The following is a 20,960-nucleotide window of genomic DNA, read 5'->3' on the forward strand; positions in this document are numbered from 1 at the left end:
CAGATCGTAAGTCCCACTCTTCTGATTGAGCCAGGCAGGCACTCCAACTGTCAACTATTTTAAAACAGTCTCCAGCACATGTAGCTCTTTCATAGTGGAAACTAAAGGATAAGGTAAGACTGCTGCAGCTCATATTGCTAGGGTAAAAGTAAAAATTTTAGGGCGCCTGGGTGGCTCAGTGGGTTAAGCCGCTGCCTTTGGCTCAGGTCATGATCTCAGGGTCCTGGGATCGAGTCCTGCATTGGGCTCTCTGCTCAGCAGGAAACCTGCTTCCCTCTCTCTCTCTCTCTCTGCCTGCCTCTCCATCTACTTGTGATTTCTGTCAAATAAATAAATAAAATTTTTAAAAAAGATTAAAAAAATAAAAAATGAAATAAAAATTTTAAGTCAATGCACTCCTTGTGGAAGAAACAAGTATCTGCTATCCAAAAAAACAAGTTTCAGGTATTTTTTCAAGACAAGTGGTTCGAGTCAGAAATAAAAATATAAGAAAAGGGGGGAAAAAAAAACCCAGCCTGGTTCTGGACGGCTGTACTTCTCATCTAGGAAAAGATACCAAGGAGAGCAGAGAGACCCGCGAGGCGGCAAGCTCACGATCTTGGAGCCTTGGACCAGCCTTGCCCAAGGACTCAGAGACCCACAGTCCTAGGAAAAACTACAACTCCCAGAAATCCCGGGCCCAGAAGGGGGAGGAACCAACGGCGTGTGGGCGGGGCCTTCAGGGCGAGCTGTGAACTTCTCCCGCGAGGAACTCCTCGAGAAGTGGCGGGAGCGGCGGCTATGGAAGCACAGGAAGAGAAAGAGGCGCAGGTGATGGGGCGGGATCGGGGATTTATGGCCTTCTGGAGACGGCATCTTTAACACACTCTCCCCGTCCGCGGATTTCCTAAGCGCACCTTGTTTACTTTTTTCCTCCCCCTACTCTGCCGGTCCATCTTTAGACCCTAGTTCACGATCTGCTTAGACCCCCGGGAAAGGGCGTTTCCCTTCCTTTCCCGGGCTCTCCTTCCTTGGACTCAGTCTTGGAGAGCGGTTGAGGAGCCCCTGAGGTGCCTCTCAGCAGACTGGAGTGGGACTTGCGAATCCAAACCCACTTTCCAGCGAAGCTTCACCGTTCACCGCGGCTTCCTAGCAGGATTTTCACACCTGACCTGCTTCCTTATTCTGCATCCCTACTCTCGGTGCCTCTGGGTACCGCAGGGCTTTGGGCGTGTTGAGAGCAACTCTTTTTTCAAACTTTGAGCGTATAATAATGTTTTGGCACCTTCATACTGAGCTTAAAATCATCCGAGTGATGCAAATTACTATCCTTATATTGCTTTGTAGCTTTAGGAAAGGGTGGATCGTTTTCTGATTTTGTTCATTGGGCTTGCTCACTTTTTCCTGACATCTGGTATCTATCTCCGTACAGACAATTATAATGCGAAGTCAGTGCGTTGCCAGAGTATTTCCAGAGAACGTTTTGTTTGCTTCTCATCATTTCTTTCTCGTATTTGCTTCATGCTATTACAACAAACAAGGCTTTATTTTTATTTTAATGGTTAGGTTGCTGCATGGTTGAAAAAAATATTTGGAGATCACTCCATTCCACAGTATGAGGTGAATGCTCGGACCACGGAGATTTTACATCACCTTTCAGAGCGCAACAGGGTTCGGGACAGGGATGTCTCCTTGGTAATAGAGGACTTGAAACAGAAAGCAAGTGAATATGAATCCGAAGGTGAGATTAATTACAGAATTTTGAATGAGATAACTCGAGGTAACTACATTTTATAACACTTAAAGAATACAAAATTAATTTAGTATAGACTGTTTTTTGTTTTGCTTTGGCTCCCACTCCGTTATTATAGCAACTTCATAAGCCATTATTTCATTATAATGTAAATTTTACTAGTACTCTGATACCAAATAGTAACCCCAAAAACATGTGTCTAAAATTGGGCTGATATACAGGCTTTTGGTTTTTCACTTACATATCTTCTTGATCTGTTTCCCGTCTCCATGCTTTAGTTTTTTTTTTTTTTTTTAAAGATTTTATTTATTTATTTGACAGAGAGAGATTACAAGTAGGCAGAGAGAGAGAGAGAGAGGGAAGCAGGCTCCCTGCCGAGCAGAGAGCCCGATGCGGGACTCGATCCCAGGACCCTGAGATCATGACCTGAGCCGAAGGCAGTGGCTTAACCCACTGAGCCACCCAGGCGCCCTCCATGCTTTAGTTTAATGAGCCATCAGGACATGCGAGGTGGCAGCCATGAACTGCTGTGAAAAAATCATGTCATCACTATGTGTTCATGGGATTGCACTAGAATTTTTTGCTGTGCATAGGTGTCTTGAGAAAGTGCATTCAAGACACTTGTGGTTTTGTAATACAAACTACACACAAAGGAATTGACAAAAACCTTTCTATGCGTTGGAATATACAAAAGAGGAAAAAAGTGAGACCTATAGTTGCCCTGTATTTAATGTGTGTGGCCTGTGCTACATGCAATGTTTTGAATATAGTACAGTTTGTGTTGTAATTCTACTGCATATGGGCTTTTTTTTCCAATTTTCTTTTAAAAATTAATATACAGTAAAATTGACTTTTTGTTTTAGTTCACTTTTAGCATATAATATTTCTACGATGCAGCAATATTTTATATAAATGTTATTTTATGCAATTGCTTTTATTTTTTTTATTTTTATTTTTTTAAAGATTTTATTTATTTATTTATTTGACAGAGAGAAATCACAAGTAGATGGAGAGGCAGGCAGAGAGAGAGAGAGGGAAGCAGGCTCCCTGCTGAGCAGAGAGCCCGATGTGGGACTCGATCCCAGGACCCTGAGATCATGACCTGAGCTGAAGGCAGCGGCTTAACCCACTGAGCCACCCAGGCGCCCTGCAATTGCTTTTAAGTTTTGTTTATTTATTTGACAAATCACAAGTGGGCAGAGAGGCAGGCGGGGTGGGGGGAGCAGGCTCCCCGCTGAGCAGAGAGCCCCATGTGGGTCTCCATCCCAGGACCTGAGATCATGACCTGAGCCAAAGGCAGAGACTTAACCCACTGAGCCACCCAGGCGCCCTGTAATTGCTTTTTAAATCAAGAGAAAAAATATGCATGTATGCTCTTTACAATTCTGTAGCCACCTTTCCTGATAGTCATTGTTTTTTATGTATACATTTGAATTATTGTTTGGTGTCACACAGAAATTCCTTTAGAATTTCTTCTAAGTCAGGCCTGCTAACAACAAATTCTCTGCTTTTGTCTAGCTGGGAGTCTTTCCTTTGCATTCACTTTTGAAAGATAGTTTTGCTAAATGTAGGATTCCTCATTGATAGTTTTTCTCTTGAACACTTTGAATATATTACCCCATTGCTTTCTGGCCTCCATTGTTTCTGCTGAGAAGTCAACTATTAATCTTATTGGGGTTTTCTTGTAAATAACAAATCCTTTTTCTTTTGCTGTTCTCAAGATTGTCTCCTTATTTTTTCCTCCAACATTTTTATTTTGATATGTTTATTTGTGGATCTTTTTGCATTTATTCCACTTGGATTTGTTGAGTTGTTGAGTTTTTTTGTTGAGTTATTTCTTGGATGTATAGATTATTGTTTTTCAACAAATATGGTAAGTTTTTAGGCATTATTTCTTTGACTGTTCTTTTCCTGTTTCTTTCTTCTGGACTCCCATTGTACCTATGTTGGTGTTCCTCATTTTTCTGAGGTGCTCTCTCTCTCTCTCTCTTTTTTTTTTTTTTAACTTTTTTCCTCTCTGTTCTTCAGCTTCCATAGTTTCTATTGCTTTAATTTTACGTTCACTTATGTATTCTGCTACTTGAAATCAATTGTTCATTTTCTTTAGTCAACTTCTCAGTTTAGTCATTGTATTCTTTGACTCTAGAATTTCCATTTAATTTTTTTTTTTTTAGCAATTTCTGTTTCTTCTTGATATTCTCTATTTGATGCAACATTGTCCTCATACCTTTTGTTACTTCTTTCCTCTTGGTTTCCTTGAGGAACTTGTTCGCTTGTTCGCATGGCTATTTTGAAGTCTTTTTCTGATAAATCCAATATATGATCATTCTGACAGGCAATTTCTTTTGCTTGCTTTTACCATGGGTCATGCTTTCTTGTTTTGCATTCCTATGTATTTTTTATAGAAACAGGACATATCAGATAATGTATTGTAGCAACTCTAAGTATAAATCTCCCAACACCCCGGCCCCTCAAACCTTGTTGTCGGTGTTTTCTTATTTGTTTAATGACTGGCTGATTGTTTCTAATGAAGTTTGTTTACCCCTTGATGGTGTTAAGCCTGTGATGTTGGTCCTCAGGAAGGCACAGACTTAAGTACCCCATAGTCACTGTGGGGTGTCAGTGGTTTTGGAAGGACTGTCTTCCTCTTTTTCATGGACCATATCTAACTGCGAAGTTCTGCTAATTGACAGCCCATTATTGTGTCCAATAATGCTGTGGGACATAAGCTACAGGCTAATACAATCAAATTCTGGCACCCTTAAAGGTATCAGAAGGCAGTGTTTGATATTTGCTGTGACCTAAGACTGGTTCCTCGAAAATATCTTATTCTCTGATTCTCCTGCACAAAGTAACTAGCCTACAGTTTAACCTGTGTCTTGACTCTTCTCCCATTGCTTTTTTTTTTTTTTTTAAGATTTATTTATTTATTTGACAGACAGAGATCACAAGTAGGCAGAGAGGCAGACAGAGAGAGAGGAGGAAGCAGGCTCCCTGCTGAGCAGAGAGCCTGATGCGGGGCTCCATCCCAGGACCCTGAGACCATGACCCGAGCCGAAGGCAGAGGCTTAACCCACTGAGCCACCCAGGCGCCCCTCCCATTGCTTTTTACTATAACTTCCACAGTTCCTGAGAGTCTCTTTAGGCTTGTACTTCTCCAGGCTCTGTTGCAAATGAATTCAGCTCCTTCGTGAAGATACTGGGAATTATGTCTTCTATGTCTTGCTTCTTCCTCTGCCCAAAAATCTCTGAGCCACAATCTGGAGTTGGAGGTAGAGACGAAAGCAAACTTTTCTCTGAGTGGCCCTGCGAGGGTAGATGCTGAGTGCTTGGTGGACAGGGAGTACAGCAGCCTTACGTCCTCTTGACTTTCCTTTCCTGGTGTGGAATCACTACCTCATGAGCTGGTAAAAGGGTCCGTGGGGTAGGGTAGAAGCTCACCCAAGGCAGCGCTTCCATTTCGAAAACAGTGGCTGGGTGGCGGAAGAGCCCACACCTTTGAGCCACATTCACCTAGGACTCAGTCTTAGCAACAGATAGCTGATGGGCAGGATGAGGAACACTGAAATTCAGTTCCTCCTGGACAGAAAGCCCTCTGGCTGGAAGCAGGGGGCATGGAGATCCCTGTGTTCTTAACTACAATAGTCTGGAGTGGAGTCTCCACCTCACTGCGCTGGGAGGGAAAAGAGGGGGTGGTCTTGGTTTAAATACCACAACTCTCACCTTCCTCACGGAATTTTCATGGATTTTCTAGAATAGATGTTTCTTTATTTGCTGTTTGTCCTTAGAACCATTTTCCCAGGCTTTAAATCGTGTTTTGCTTCTGGTTTTTGTTGTTGTTGTTGTTTTTACGTAGTTGGGTTTCTTGTTTTGTTTTTTACAATTTTCGTCTGTTTCATGGTGGGGGCTGGTATGTAGCTCTCATTGCCCTGTTAGGCTAGAAGTCTTAATCCTGGTCTACTGATTTTTGACAAGGGTAACAAGACAGTTCAGTGGAGGAGAATATAGGCTTTTCAAAGAAGTGCTGGGATAACTGGATAGTCACATGTATAAGAATGAAATTGGACCCTGCTTAATTAATTAATTAATTCTATGCAAGAATTAATTCCAAATGAATTAAAAATCTAAGCATGAGACCTGAACCTAAAACTCAGAAGACAACATCAGTGTATATCTTTATGACCTTGAATTTAGCAATGGTTTCTTAACTATCATTCCCCTAAACACAAGCAACAAAAGAAAAAGTAAATAAATTGGACATCAGCAAAGTTAAAAACTTTTGTTCTCAAAGGACACCATCAAGTAAATGAAAAGACAGCCCACAGAATGGGAGAAAACGGGGCGCCTGAGTGGCTCAGTGGGTTAAAGCCTCTGCCTTCAGCTCAGGTCATGATCCCAGGGCCCTGGGATCGAGCCCCACATCGGGCTCTCTGCTTCCCTTCCTCTCTCTGCCTGCCTCTCTGTCTACTTGTAATCTCTGTCTGTCAAATAAATAAATAAAATCTTTAAAAAAAAAAAAAAAAAAGAATGGGGAAAACATTTTCAAGTCATATCTGATAAGGGTTTGTGTTTATAACATATAAAGAACTCCTACAACTCAATAATAAAGAGATAAATAACCAATTTAAAAGAATGGGAATGTGAATATACATTTCTCCCAAACAGTTATAAAAATGGCCAAGAAGCCAGCATTATTAGACATCAGGGAATTGCAAATAAAAACCACAATTCCATTTCATACCTACAAGGAGGTCTATAGTCAAAAAGACCTTGGGTTATCATTTTATTGATCATTACTAAGTTCTGTGAGTGACTTTGATACAAAAAATCATCATCATCATCATCATCTTAGTAATAACTGTTGGTGAAAATATGGAGAAATTGAAGGTGGGATTATAAAATCATATGGTTGCTTTGGAAAACAATCTGGTAATTCCTCAAATGGTTAAACATAGTTACCATATGACTAGCAGTTCTACTCCTAGGTATATTCCCAAACATTAAATGAGTAAAGACAGAATGTAGGTTAGTGGTTGCTAGGGCTTCATGGGTTAGGGAATTGGAATACGATGATTAAGAAATGTGGGGTATGTTTGGGGGTGATGAAAATGCTCTAAATTGTATTGGTGGGTGTACAACACTATGAATATACTAAAAGTCATCAAATTGTATACTTTAGGTGGGTGGATTATATGATATGTGAAAAGATTTCAGTAAAGCTATTAAAAATTAAAGTAAAAGAAACATCTTAGTCACCATAGAACTCTCCTATCTTTTCAGCCAAGCATCTTCAGAGCCTTCTCATGGAGAGTGTGAATTTTTCCCCTGCCAATCTGTCTAGTACTGGTTCTAGGTACCTGAATGCATTGGCTGACAGTGCAGTGGCCCTTGAAATAAAGGATACTTCACTAGCTAGGTAATTCTTGTGACAATTTTAATTTCTGTAATCATATACTTTAATGTCTTGACTTAAGGATTTTTTTGTTTCTCTGGGTAATTCTGTAGAAGAAATTAACAATAAATGCAAAAACATTGAATTTACTTAATTTCTCCTTATCATCGCCAGTGAACATGTTTAATTAATTCAGATAAACCTGGTGTTGTTTACATTTTCTTCTTCTAAGATTAGGTTTGTGAAGGTTGGTACACATGTATATTTGGAATATTTGGTATATTTGGAAAGGGATGAGTTATCGCTTACATTGCTCCCTGTGAACAATAAGAAAAGCAGTAGGCTAAATTATCTGATTGAGCATAGTGAATTTTGGTCATGTTTCCTATACTGGGTAGAGTAGGTTGAGGACCTTTATTCTTTGTGATAGGCATCCCACCTATATAATGATGTTCTTTCCAACAACCCTAGTAGGAAGCTGAAGCTCAGGAGAGGTGTGTTAAATAACTTGTCCAAGCTGATAAATGGCAGAACTGGGATTCCAACCCAGCTTGACACCAGAGTCTGTATGATTACCATTGCTGGCCATGTCTTGGCTAGGACGACCACTCTAAATTGTAATCAGAGAGCTGTCTAGCTATTCTACTTAATTGCCCGTATGAGGACTTGGAATTAATATATATGCTCAGAGAGTAGTGTTTCAAGTTTAAGAATATGAGGCTGTATTACAGCAGAAATTTAAACTTAAGTCAATTCAGCAGACACCAAATACCAGTTCTATGCTAGGCATATAAATATAGCCATACACACGCACGCGTATAGACAGATGGATAGATATAGATAGATGTGTATACACACACATACACACACAGGCACTGGGGAAGCATAGGCTAATAACTGTCAGCAAGGACAGCCTCTGCTCATGGTCAAATAAGGGAGATGGGTATGTAAAACTATAGCATAGTTTGACATCTGTGACAATACAAGAATGTACCAGCTGTAGCTAAGTAGCATAGAGAAAGGGGTACTGAGTTCTAGAATGGGAGTAAATCTTATTTGAGTTTTGAAAGACAAATGGAAGTTCGCCTGAAGAAAGGCTTTTCAGGCAATGGGAACAGCATATTTTAAAAAAATGCATAGAGAAAAAAATGCATGGAGGTATGAAAAAGTGTGATGACAGAAAAATCCACATAGAGATAAAGTCATCGTTAGAAATGAGGAATAATTGTCATTATTGTTCTTAATGTCCATTTATGTGATCAGATTCTTTTTTTTTTTTTTTAGTTTTATCCCTGCAGTGAATGACTTGACCTCTGATCTTTTCCGTACCAAATCCAAAAATGAAGAAATCAAGCTTGAACTGGCAAAACTTGAAAAAAATCTAACTGCAACTTTAGTGTTAGAAAAATGTCTACGAGAGTAAGTAATTGAGTTGGAAGCTGTGACAATGTTTATTATAAAAACCGTGACAGGGTATTATCAGATTTAGTTTGGGCGGCAGATATGATTTAAAACAACATTAGGAACTGGGGTCCATAAATGGGTTTTCTAAGTAAAAAATGACTTGGATGTAGATAGGAGTTGGTTGGATACAGACTTTCACCTTTTACTTCATACAATTTTTTACCCCTTTTACAAATGGCCTAGTTTTTGTTTGTTTGTTTTGAGATTTATTTACTTGAGACTGAGAGAGTATCAGCGAGAGTGGGACAGAGGGAGAGGGAGAAAGAATCTTAAGGAGACACCCCACTGAGCACGGAGCCCATGCAGGACTTGAACCATCCATCCAGAGATCACGACCTGAGCGGAAGTGAAAGGTCGGATGCTTAACTGACTACACCACCCAGGTGCCCCAACAAATAGCCTAGGTTTTATAATTTGGGGAATTTTACATGATTTTTTTTTTTTAACTTATAAGCTATGGTGCAACATAAAGTCACACTATAATTTGTTGCCCATTCTTATTAGACCTCTGGCATCCCTCCTTTTTTTTTTTTTTTTTAAATATTTATTTATTTATTTATTTATTTATTTTAGAGAGAGAGAGAATGTGTGTGTATGCGTGTGCAAGTAGGGGCTAGGGGCAGGGAGAGTTACAAGAGAGAATCTCAAGCAGACTCCCCACTGAGCACAGAGCCTGTCTCAGGACTTGATCTCACAACCCTAAGATCATGACCCCAGCCAAAATCAAGAGTCAAACACCCCTAGAGCTCTGATATCCCTTTTGATGCTCTGGACCTTCTTTAGGTCCCTGTTGCCCCAGAGATTAGATGCTCCAGATCAGGAATGTGGATATGCACAAGTAATTTGGTGGTGTGTAAATTTCCTTAACAAATATGGAGTATGTAGGTGCAAGGCACTCTATCATGTCACATTTAGGAAAGAGGACTTTGGGACCTCCATAATTCAAGTTGGCTTGGATATATTAAATCATTTCTTCAAACAGCAGGTTTACTTTCTCCAAGAATAATTGGCCAGATTATTCTTAAAATTACTTAGTATTCCTTGAGAAAAATTCCAGGTGGCAGCATGGCGGAGATGACCTGGAAGAAAAAATGGTAGCTAGTCTGCAATATAAAGTATATGGTAGAGGGGTTCCTGGGTGGCTCAGTCGTTAAGCGCCTGCCTTCAGCTCAAGTTGTGATCCCAGGGTCCTGGGATCGAGCCCCACATTGGGCTCCGTGCTCAGGGGGAAGCCTACTTCTCCCTCTCATTCCGCCACTCCCCCTGCTTATGTTCCTTCTCTTACTGTCTGTCAAGTAAATAAATAAAGTATACAGTAGAAAATCTAGCAAGTGTATTACCACCTTTTGGCTAATCCAGAGTCAAATCCCAAAAGTAGTAGCTTCTTTTTTATAATTCCACTGAAGAGAAGAGAATGTTTTCAACCTTACTTTTTAAGGGATCTAAAGAAGGCTGAGTTTCATCTGTCTACGGAAAGGGCCAAAGTTGACAGTCGTCTTCAGAACATGGACTTCCTCAAAGCAAAGTCGGAGGAGTTCAGATTTGGAATCAGAACTGCAGAGGTTTGTATGAAGGACTAAATATATTTAGTTCTTTTTTTTTTTTTTTTTTTTTTAAATTTTACTTATGCATTTGAGAGAGAGAGAGCATGAGAAGGAGGAAGGTCAGAGGGAGAAGCAGACTTCTGCTGAGTTCAGAGCCCAATGGGAAGCTCAATTTTGGGACCCTGGGATCATGACCTGAGCTGAAGGCAGATGCTTAACTGACTGAGCCACCCAGGTTCCCCTATTTAATTCTTTTCAAACTTCTTGTTGACCTTCACCCTCACATCTAGGCAATATTATTCCTACCTTTTCCAGATAAAGGAACTATGGAGAAGTTGGGTAACTTGCCCAAAGTCACATAGCTGCTTAGCCACGTATCCAGATTCAAGTGCAGACAGCCAGGCCCCGGAGCCCAGACTCTTAGCAGTGCACCCATCTTGTGGCAGCTCTGCGACTGAAATGATCCACACGCTGCATAAAAGTGCTTAGATGCATGTGTGGTTTTCCATCTATGACTTGTCGCTTCTTGTTACTGTGTTGTATGTTGAAAACATGATGGTCACTTTCAAAATACTGTTTTTTTTGTTTGTTTGTTTGTTTTAAAGATTTTATTTATTTATTTGACAGACAGAGATCACAAGTAGGCAGAGAGGCAGGCAGAGAGAGAGGAAGGGAAGCAGGCTCCCTGCTCAGCAGAGAGCCTGATTTGGAACTCGATCCCATGACCCTGGGATCATGACCTGAGCCAAAGGCAGAGGCTTTAACCCACTGAGCCACCCAGTCACCCCTCAAAACATTGTTTTTAACCGAACTCCCTTTCTTGGAATTATAGGAGCAACTTTCATCCAGAGGCATGGATGCTTCTCTGTCTCATCAGTCCCTAGTAGCACTTTCAGAGGTGAGCTCATTGTAACCCAATTTAGCTCTCTTTAAAATCTTAGTGCACAATCTACTTTTTCATTTGTTTCTTGGTACAGAGCTTTGTTCACTATTAACCTGTTTTTCTTCACTTCTGTAGTTTACGTTCACCAGCATTTATACCTTTATTCCTTGGTTAGCTGTAACTATCCTCACATTTATTTGGTTTCCTTTACATATTACTATATGCTAGAAACTCTTTGCTAGAGTTGGTTATATGTTATTGATTTGTTTATAAAATATATTTATTGAGGGATTATATACTAACCATCTAGGTTCTCTTCTTCTCTTTTCATTTACAGTAAAAGTAAAATGGCAGGCCTGAAAACTCCTATAGGATGCAATCCTAGGTTTTTAGGTTGTGTAAGTGTCTTGTTTATTTTTGTGGGAAGAGGGAGAAAGAGGAGGTTTTATTTTGTTATTATTCTTTTATTCTTTTTTTTAAGATTTATTTATTTGTCAGAGAGAGGGGGAGAAAGAGAGAGCATGAACAGGGGGAGCAGCAGGCAGAGGGAGAAGCAGCTTCCCTCTGAGCAAGGAGCCTGATGTGGGACTCAATCCCAGGACCCTGGGATCACGACCTGATCCAAAGGCAGACGATTAACGGACTGAGCCACCCACGTATCCCAATTATTATTTTATTCTTATGATTTTTTACACTTTGATTGACAATTCATCAGTACATATTTGAGACCCTAACTGCTCCCTTACATTATGATTCCTGTTCTCCTAGACAGCATACTTAGATCCTATTCTCTTTTTTTAAAGATTGTATTGATTTGAGGGAGAGAGAGCGGGACCAGTACAGAGAGAGAGAGAGAGAGAGAAGGACAAGCAGAGTGCACTGAGTGCGGAGCCTGGTGTGGGCTCCATCCCAGGACCCCGAGATCGTGACCTGAGCCAAAACTAAGAGTTAACGCTTATCCAGTTGAGCCACCCAGGTGCCCCTATTCTCTTATTTTTTTTTTCCTATTCTCTCTCTCTCTTTTTTTCTTTTTAAGATTATTTATGTATTTATTTGGCAGACAGAGATCACAAGCAGGCAGAGAGGCAGGCAGAGAAAGAGGAAGGGAAGCAGGCTCCCCGCTGAGCAGAGAGCCCAACTCGGGGTTCTATCCCAGGACCCCGGCACCATGACACAAGCCAAAGGCAGAGGCTTTAAACCACTGAGCCACCCAGGTGCCCCTTCTATTCTCTTTTTTAAAAGATTCTATTTTTAAGTAGTCCCTACATCCAATGTAGAACTTGAACTTACAACCCTGAAATAAAGAGTCATGTGCTCCTTGGACCAAACCAGCCAGACACCCCACTTAAATCCTATTCTTAGTAAATGGGAGTATAACTTTTCTCTTTTAAGCATCTTATAAGGATTGATTCCATTGGAAGTAAGTTTGTTCATATATCTTTGAACCTCATTTGGCCTATAGGTACAATTTGATACATTATTTAAAATAACTTAATGTTAATGCTTTATTATATTCTATTTCAGAAATGAGTGGTGTTTAGTTGCATTACGAATATCTCTATCACTCTGTAACTCTTGTGTTTTTTCCACCCCCAGAAATTGGCAGAACTAAAACGACAGACTATACCTTTGAAGAAAAAATTAGAGTCCTATTTGGATTTAATGCCGGTAATTATTTTTATGAATTTTTTAAAAAGCAATCTCCAACTTTCCCCAAAGGTACTAAATGATCATGAAAATACTAGGTCCATGTTTAAGGATTTAAAGTCTGCTAAATTTCAGTATCGTATGTAAACTGGATACACTTCTGTAAAGTTTTTGCCTTTTGAAAAAGACTGTTGCACTTTTTCTCCTTGAGTTCTGGGTGATGCAATATAACGTCTTCTTGTTTTATTTTTCTTTAAAAGAACCCGTCCCTTGCTCAGGTGAAAATTGAAGAAGCAAAGCGGGAGTTAGTAAGTAGTTCCATTTTTCTTCTTCTGATTTTTTAAAAAGAAAGAAAAAAACTGCTGATAGAACTAAAGCTCCCTTCATCCTTCTTTTTTCCTTCCGACTCAGAGGTAAACGACAGTTCCAAAGTTGCTATGTGGCATTACCATGCTTTTTTAATTTATTTTTTTAAAGATTTTCTTAATTTATTTGACACAGAGAGAGATCATAGTAGGCAGAGAAGCAGCAGAGAGAGAGGGGGAAGCAGCTACCCGCCGAGCAGAGAGCCTGATGTGGAGCTCAATCCCAGGACCCTGAGATCATGACCTGAGCCAAAGGCAGAGGCTTACACCACTGAGCCACCCAGGCGCCCCATTACCATGCTTTTTTTAAAAAAAATTTTTTGTTTTTTTTTTTGAGTCAGCTCAGCACCCAATGTGGGCCTTGAACTCATGACCCTGAGATTAATAGTCACATGAGCCAGCCACATGGTCTACCATGTATTTTTTAAATACTTTTTTGGATATGTATATATATTTCTTTCCATAAAAAATACATAGTAATTTTTTATCTCTTTTAAATTTTTTCATAGATTTTCCTGGCTGGAAAAGGGGGTGTCGAGAGACATAGAATATCCTAGGCAAAAGAATTAACAAAGGTATAAGAGTTAAAAAAAATGGAGGACTTGTCTAAGCTTTGGCAAGTGATGCAGTCCAGCTGCTTAGGGGTATACAAGGATGGTAGGGCTAAAGAAGATCGATTGGTTTATGATATAAAGGATGTTAAATATAAAGATTTTGAACTTGGAGGCTCTAAAGGAGCACTGAACATTGCTATGTATTTCTTTATTTTCTAAGCTAAAGAGAAATGTGATCAAAGCTATGTGGGTTTTGGTTTTTGTTTTTTTAAGATTTATTTATTTATTTATTTATTTGTCGGGGAGAGAGAGATACAGTAAGAGAGGAAACATAAGCAGGGGGAGTTGGAGAGGGAGCCCGATGCAGGGCTTTGATCCCAAGGACCCAGGATCCTCATGACTTGAGCCGAAGGCAGACGCTTAATGACTGAGCCATTCAGGTGCCCAAAGCCATGCTTTTTGATTAGGACAGTTCTTTAGAAAGATTATTCTGGGGGAAAAAAGAAATATTATTCTGGAATCAGTGTATAAGTGTAGACTGGAGGAGAGAGAGAGAAAATTGCAGAAACTGGTTGGCCTCTTTTGACTGGGGAGAAGTAATGAGAAAGTGGCAATGAGAGTAGGAAAGAGGTGATGTGAGAGAAGTTGTGGAAGTACTTTGCTTAAACAGGAGATGTCAGAAAAATGGGTCCATGTATCTTTTTTTTTCTTTTTAAAGATTTTATTTATTTATTTGACAGACAGATCACAAGCAGGCAGTGAGGCAGGCAGAGAGAGAGGAGGAGGCAGGCTCCCCACAAGCAGAGAGCCCAATGTGGGGCTCGATCCCAGGACCCTGGGATCATGACCTGAGCTGAAGGCAGAGGCTTTAACCCCCTGAGCCACCCAGACGCCCCGGGTCCGTGTATCTTCAAACTGATACAGTGACTCATCTTTCTCAAGAGTTTTTCCCCTCGAGATGTTTATTAGAATCAGGAGTCTGAAAACTTTCAGGGGTATGGAGAAGAATGCAGAGATATAAAAGCAAAAAATGTCTAAAAGCATATTTAATATTTATAATGGTATTTACAAAAAAATGTTTTTTTAAGATTTACTTATTTATTTTAGAGAGAGAGCATGACAGTCGGGAGAGGGAGTGTTTTTTTTGTTTTGTTTTGTTTTTTTTATTTATTTAACAGACAGAGATCACAAGTAGGCAGAGAGGCAGGCAGAGAGAGGGGGGGAAGCAGGCTCCCTGCTGAGCAGAGAGCTTGATGTGGGGCTTGATCCTAGGACCTTGGGATCATGACCTGAGCCGAAGGCAGAGGTTTCAACCCACTGAGCCACCCAGGAGCCCCTGAGAGGGAGTCTTATGCAGACTCCATGCTGATCATGGAACCCAATGTGGGGCTTGATCCAACAAGTCTGAGATCACGACCTGAGTCAAAATCAAGAGTCAGACAACATAACTGACTGTGCCACCCAGGCACCCTTGAAATTCTGTTTTAATGTTTTTCTTTTTCGCTTCCCTTACTTTAAATTACACTAGGAATTCGAGCACCTGTTTTATGTTCTTATTTATAGAATTTATGGTATTTCTTTCTTCCTGTAGGATACCATTGAAGCTGAACTTACAAAGAAAGTAGACATGATGGAACTGTGACCAGAGTCAAGTAAGCTTCGTCTTCCCTCAAAGAATACTTTGACTAGGACTTGAAAGAATGTATTCTCTTCGCCTACTTTAATAAGTCAATTCCTGTGTTCTTAGATGAGATAATAACGTCACTGTTGATGAACAGTGGTTTTTGGTTATATATTGCATTTCTGTGCCCAAATACATAGTTTTCATATTAAAAAGCATTGTGGGTTCTCTATGTTGCTGGCAGTTAAGTGTCCCTCGCTAGGTCTCTTTGGTGAACATTACGACATTTGTCATGTCGGCTCATGAGGTTAGTTACTGAAGAGAAGAGTTCTGCAACTCAGTTATGTTTCTCCCACTCCTCCCTCCAGGGTTCTGCTGTCAGTTCCTTCTGATCAGCTCACCTGCCTACCTCCAAATGTTAATATATGAAAGAATTTAGTTTATGAAAGGGGTGACCTTTTAAATCAGTAGCGGAGAAATGGATAATTCAACACATGGTGCTAGATCTTTACTTCACACCTTATGTCAGGATAATCCCAAAGATCAAAGATTTAAATGTTAAGACAAAAAAAAAAAAAAGATAGTGAGAGGAACCATGAAGAAGCTTTAATGTTTTGACTCTTAAATAATCATAGAGTCAGTAAAATGGGTCCCCAACCCAGGAGCCATAAATGAAATGATAGAAATATTTGAAAATTTGGAAATATTAAAAATTCCCATGTAGTAAAATCTTTAAGAAGTAAAAATCAAAGGACTTCACAAATGTGGTGTAGGGAAAATTCACTATGTGCACTGTGTTTCACCATGTTCACTATGTTCCTTTTTGTACTTTTTTTTTCCTTTTTGTACTTTTGAAAATTTTGAACCATGTGATTAAGGAGCAATCAGTTAAAAAAAAAGCTATTAGTTTTGCTTCATTTTGTTTTTTTGCCATCGGCTTTTTAAAGATTATCTAAATGGCCTTAAAAATTTCCCTCTCAGGGCGCCTGGGTGGCTCAGTGGATTAAAGCCTCTGCCTTGGCTCAGGTCATGATCCCAGGGTGTTGGGATCGAGCCCCGCATTGGGCTCTCCACTCAGTGGGGAGCCTGCTTCCTCCTCTCTCTCTGCCTGCCTCTCTGCCTACTTGTGATCTTCTCTCTCTGTCAAATAAATAAAATCTTTAAAAAATTTTTAAAATTAAAAAAATTTTTTAAATTTAAAAAAAAAATTTCCTCTCCTTTCCCACAAATATATGGAGATACAAAATCAAGAGACATTTATATTTCACTTTTTGAAAATTGTCCATACCATTTAGCTGTTTAGGTATTACAATTTGGTCTTTAGCTTAACAGTATATAGAAGCTCCTTGTGTATTAGCTAAATTGATCTTTTGTGATTTGCACTGTAAATATTTTTTCAAGCTTGTCATTTGTCTTTGGACTTAATTCCAGTATTTTTGGTAAGGCAGCTTCTTAGGTTGATTGTGGAAATGACCACAGTAATTCCTCTTGTCCCTGTATACTCATCCTTTATATTGTGATTTTGCCACTTCTCCTATCAAGAGACAAAGTCTGGGGGTGCCTGGGTGGCTCAGTGGGTTAAGCGTCTGCCTTCGGCTCATGTCATGATCTCCAGGTCCTGGGATCAAGCCCTACATCGGGCTCCCAACTCAGTGGGGAGCCTGCTTTTCCCTTTCCCTCTGCCTCTCCCCCTGCTTGTGGTCTCTCTGTCTCTCTCTCAAATGAATTAAAAAAAAAAAAAAAAAGGAAACTATAGTCTTCAGACATTGAATAACAAAGGAGCACAGGACATTAATTCATAAGAGAAAAAAAAACAAGATGAGCCCTCTGACTGCCCCAGCTTACTGCATGAAGACAGATAAACTGGACTTTATGAAAATGAAAAACTTTTGTGTTTCAAAAGACACCATTAAGGAAATGTATAGGGGGTGCCCAGCTGGCTCCGTAGATGGAGCATGCAACTCTTTATCTCGCAATTGTAAGTTCCAGCCCCACCTTGGGTGTAGAGATTACTTTAAAATAAAATCTTGAGGCACCTGGGTGGCTCAGTGGGTTAAGCCACTGCCTTCGGCTCAGGTCATGATCTCAGGGTCCTGGGATGGAGCCCCACATCGGGCTTTCTGATCAGCAGGGAGCCTGCTTCCCGCTCCCCCTCTGCCTGCCTCTCTGCCTGCTTGTGATCTCTTTCTCTCTCTCTCTGTCAAATAAAAAAAATAAAATAAAATCTTAAAAAGAATGAATAGATAATCCGCAGAATGGGGGTAAATACTTGCAAATCACATATCTAATAAGGGACTTATATCCAGAATCTGTAAAAATTCTTCCAACTTAATAAAAGGCAAACAACCCAATTAACAAATGAGTAAGGGATTTGAATAGACATTTCTCCAGTGAAAATGTACAGATGCCCAAATAAGCAATGAAAAGATGCTTGACATCATTAGTTATCAGGGAAATGAAAATCGAAACCACAATGAAATGCTATCTCATCCTCACTAAGGTGGCTAAAATAAAAAAGAAATCGTAACAAGTGCTGGTGAAAATGTGGACAAATTGGAATCCTCATACACTAGTGGTAGGAATAAAATGGTACAGTTGTTTCAAAATCCAGTTTGTCAAGGTCTCAAGTAATTAATAGAAAGTTACTTTATGACCCAACAGTTCAACTCCCAGGTATGTACCCAAGAGAAATGAAAACACACATCCACACAAGAACTTACATATGAATATTTACATTAGGATTATTCAGATGCCCACCACCAGATGAGTGGACAAACAAAATGGGGTATATCCCTACAATGGAGTAGTACTCTTCCACAAAAAGGAGGGAACTACTGATCCATACTGCACCATGGATGAACCCTGTAATCATTATGCTAAGTGAAAGAAGCCAGTGGGAAGACCATATGTTACAGGATTCCATTCACATGAACTTCGAGAAATATACAGAGACAGAAAGCAAATTGATGCTGCTAAGGGCTGGGAGGTTGAGAGATATGGAGTGATAGCTAAACAGTACAGAGTTCCTCTTAAGGTAATGGTTGCACGTGTCTGAATATATCAAAAGCCAGTGAATTATATACTTCATTTTCTTTTTTAAGTGAGCTCCACACCCAGTGTGGAGGCATTCAGTGTGGGGCTTGAACTCATGACCCTGAGATCAATACTGAGCTGTTATCAAGAGTAGGACGCTTAACCAACTGAGCCACCCAAGCACCCCAAATTACATACTTGAAATGGGTGAACTGTATGGTAAATAAAGCTGTTGGAAGGAAAGGTATGCAGATTAAAAAAGACATACAGCTGTTTCTATTTGCAGATGAAGTTAGTGACGTGAGCATCCCTCCCTGGAAGTGGATGTGGGGTGTGGGCAAGCAAATACAGAATTAAACCTTTTGTTCTAATTCCATTTCTAGGTCTCTAACCTGCATATTTTCTGGAAACATCAAATATACCCATATGGATATGGCTTGGGGGGTAGTGTGTGAGAAGGAGCCTCTGTTTTGTTGTTTTGTTTTTTGTCTCTAATTCTGACTCTTGGACTGCATATTTATCTGTAGAGAACCACTGCTTTACTCCAAAATCGTAGTGCATTGATCTCTTAAGTACAGAGACATTCTTAGGTAATCACAGCAAAATGGTCAAATTCAGGAAATTTAACATTGATAAAATATTAATACCTAATATATAGTCCCTACTCAGATTTCTCCAGTTGTCTGAATAATGTGCTTCATGGGTGGGGGCATGGGTGAAATAGATACAGCGGACTAAAAAGATACAAACTTCCAGTTATGAAATAAGTAAGCCACAGAGGTGGAAAGTGCAGCATAAGGAATATAGTCAATAAGATTGTAAAAATGTTGGGATGCCTGGGTGGCTCAGTCAGTTAAATGTCTGCCTTCGGCTCAGGTCATGATTCCAGGGTCCTGGGATAGAGTCCTGCATCAGGCTCCTTACTCATTGGGGAGTCTGCTTGTCCCTCTCCCTCTGCCTCTACCCTCTGCTCGCGCTCTCTCTCTTTTTCTGTCTCTCTCACTCTGTACATCTCAAATAAATAAATAAAATCTTTTTAAAAATTAAAAAAAAAAAGATTGTAAAAATGTTGTTTGGTGACAGATGATGACTGACTGCACTTACCGTGGTGAGCATTGAGTAATGTATAGAATTGTTGAATCATTATGTTGTGCACCTGAAATTAATAGAACACTATATTTTTTTTCTTTTTTAAAAAATTTTTATTTATTTTTAAAATTTCTTTTCAGTGTTCCAGAATTTATTGTTTATGCACTACACCCATTGCTCCATGCAATACGTGCCCTCCATAATACCCACCACTAGGCTCACCCAACCCCCCACCCTCCTGCCCTCCAAAACCCTCAGATTGTTTTTCAGAGTCCACGGTCTCTCATGGTTCGTCTCCCCCTCCAATTTCCCCCAACTCCCTTCTCCACTATATGTTACCTATGCTTCGGTTTTTAAAAATGTGGGCTGCTCAGGGGCACCTGGCTGGCTCAGTTCATGGAGTATATGATTCTTGATCTCGGGGTTGTAACTTTAAGCCCCACACTGGATGTAAAAATGTGGGATGCCCAGGTGGATTAAAGGTTTATATATAAAAAAAATATATAATGTTCTTCCTGACAATTGTTTTTCCAATCCAGGACCATATTGTGCATCGCTGTCTCTATCTGAAGTCAGCTTTTAATACCTGCTTTTGACCATTTTGCTTTTACTGTTTCATTAGACCCCCATTTCTAGACCAATGAAACATTGCCCCTCCACATCCAGCTGTCTGAGCAAGTCCAGCCAGGATGACCCAAACCCAGGGACCCTGCATGTTGAGATCCAAGCCCTGAAGAATCCCTTTGATTTGCCCCATGTTCTGTCCTGTGTGGGAAGGGCAGATTTGCCTTGGCCTCTACTAAATTAAGAAGTTGTGACGTAGGCAGGGGCTCGAGTTTCCAGCAGAAGGGGATTAGCTATTACAGCTTCCGCTACTTGGGAGACTTGCGAAGCTCGATATTGAGTGAGAAGTGTAGCATGAATGAAAAGATGTTCATCAAAATGTGTCTGAAGCTATTTTGGGAGTAGACTGAGGATTGTATGTGTGGATGTCCTTGGAGCCTGTTTGGTTGCCAGGGGATCTTTTTCTTGTGATTGATCACGGGAGCACGTGACAGCTGGCGCGCCACAGCCTGGCTAGGACCCCGTGCCTACATGTCCCAGCTTTGATGAGACACCACTCAAGGAGGCCACTCTGCCAGCTATATTTAGTACCGTGATGCACGCATGTCCTTCTGACCTGAGCTTCCTCTCACTTCGTACAGATGTATATTTTTAGGTTTATCTTACAGCACCCAGCTCTCACATTTACAGTTTTCTTTGGATTCTGCAGCAGCGGTCGTGGGCTGACAGCCTGCCTCCACTGCGTGGGGAAAAAGAATTGCTCTCTCTGCCTTCTCAGGATCCGGATTTCTACAGCATGTTCAGACGCTGAGCATGAAATCTCGTTCTTCTGTGTCCTGGAAATGTGACCTTAAGGACGTCATGTAAACTCTCAGGTGTCCTAAGGGTATAACAGGTGCTCTCCCTCACTTGCCACTCATTCCGCTCATTCACCTGCTCAGCAACAAGCTTTATCAGATACTGTGTGTTAGGTTTTGGGGCCTCAAAGATCAGTAAGAACTTCCCCCCTCAGAGAAGCAGTTTATAAATTTCACAGATCATCAGCCTGGAAGGGACGGTCCAGTCTAAATTT

The 20,960-nt window shown here is 40.3% G+C and overlaps 1 protein-coding gene across 2 annotated transcripts; it reads left to right on the top strand.

Moving 5' to 3' along the window:
- Positions 1 to 716: 716 nt before the first annotated feature.
- On the top strand, positions 717 to 15,434 carry HAUS1 (HAUS augmin like complex subunit 1). 2 transcript variants are annotated; one of them, XM_059409585.1, is made up of 9 exons: positions 717 to 810; positions 1,546 to 1,759; positions 7,013 to 7,148; positions 8,409 to 8,543; positions 10,027 to 10,150; positions 10,965 to 11,030; positions 12,612 to 12,683; positions 12,923 to 12,970; positions 15,173 to 15,434. In XM_059409585.1, exons 1-9 carry the CDS (start codon positions 781 to 783, stop codon positions 15,221 to 15,223), a joined length of 876 nt encoding a protein of 291 aa, XP_059265568.1. In that variant the 5' UTR covers positions 717 to 780; the 3' UTR covers positions 15,224 to 15,434. The 2 variants fall into 2 exon arrangements, with proteins under 2 accessions (XP_059265568.1, XP_059265569.1); XM_059409586.1 differs by having other exon boundaries at positions 1,546 to 1,720.
- Positions 15,435 to 20,960: the final 5,526 nt, after the last annotated feature.

Source organism: Mustela nigripes, chromosome 8, assembly GCF_022355385.1.
Source record: "Mustela nigripes isolate SB6536 chromosome 8, MUSNIG.SB6536, whole genome shotgun sequence".
Classification (NCBI taxonomy): Eukaryota; Metazoa; Chordata; class Mammalia; order Carnivora; family Mustelidae; genus Mustela; species Mustela nigripes.

Excerpts from the sequence above, each read along its gene's own strand:
- HAUS1 (XM_059409585.1), top strand. The coding sequence starts at position 781 with ATGGAAGCACAGGAAGAGAAAGAGGCGCAG. Across the intron at positions 811-1,545 it reads AGGAAGAGAAAGAGGCGCAG|GTTGCTGCATGGTTGAAAAA; the intron begins GTGATGGGGCGG and ends TTTAATGGTTAG. Across the intron at positions 8,544-10,026 it reads TTAGAAAAATGTCTACGAGA|GGATCTAAAGAAGGCTGAGT; the intron begins GTAAGTAATTGA and ends TTACTTTTTAAG.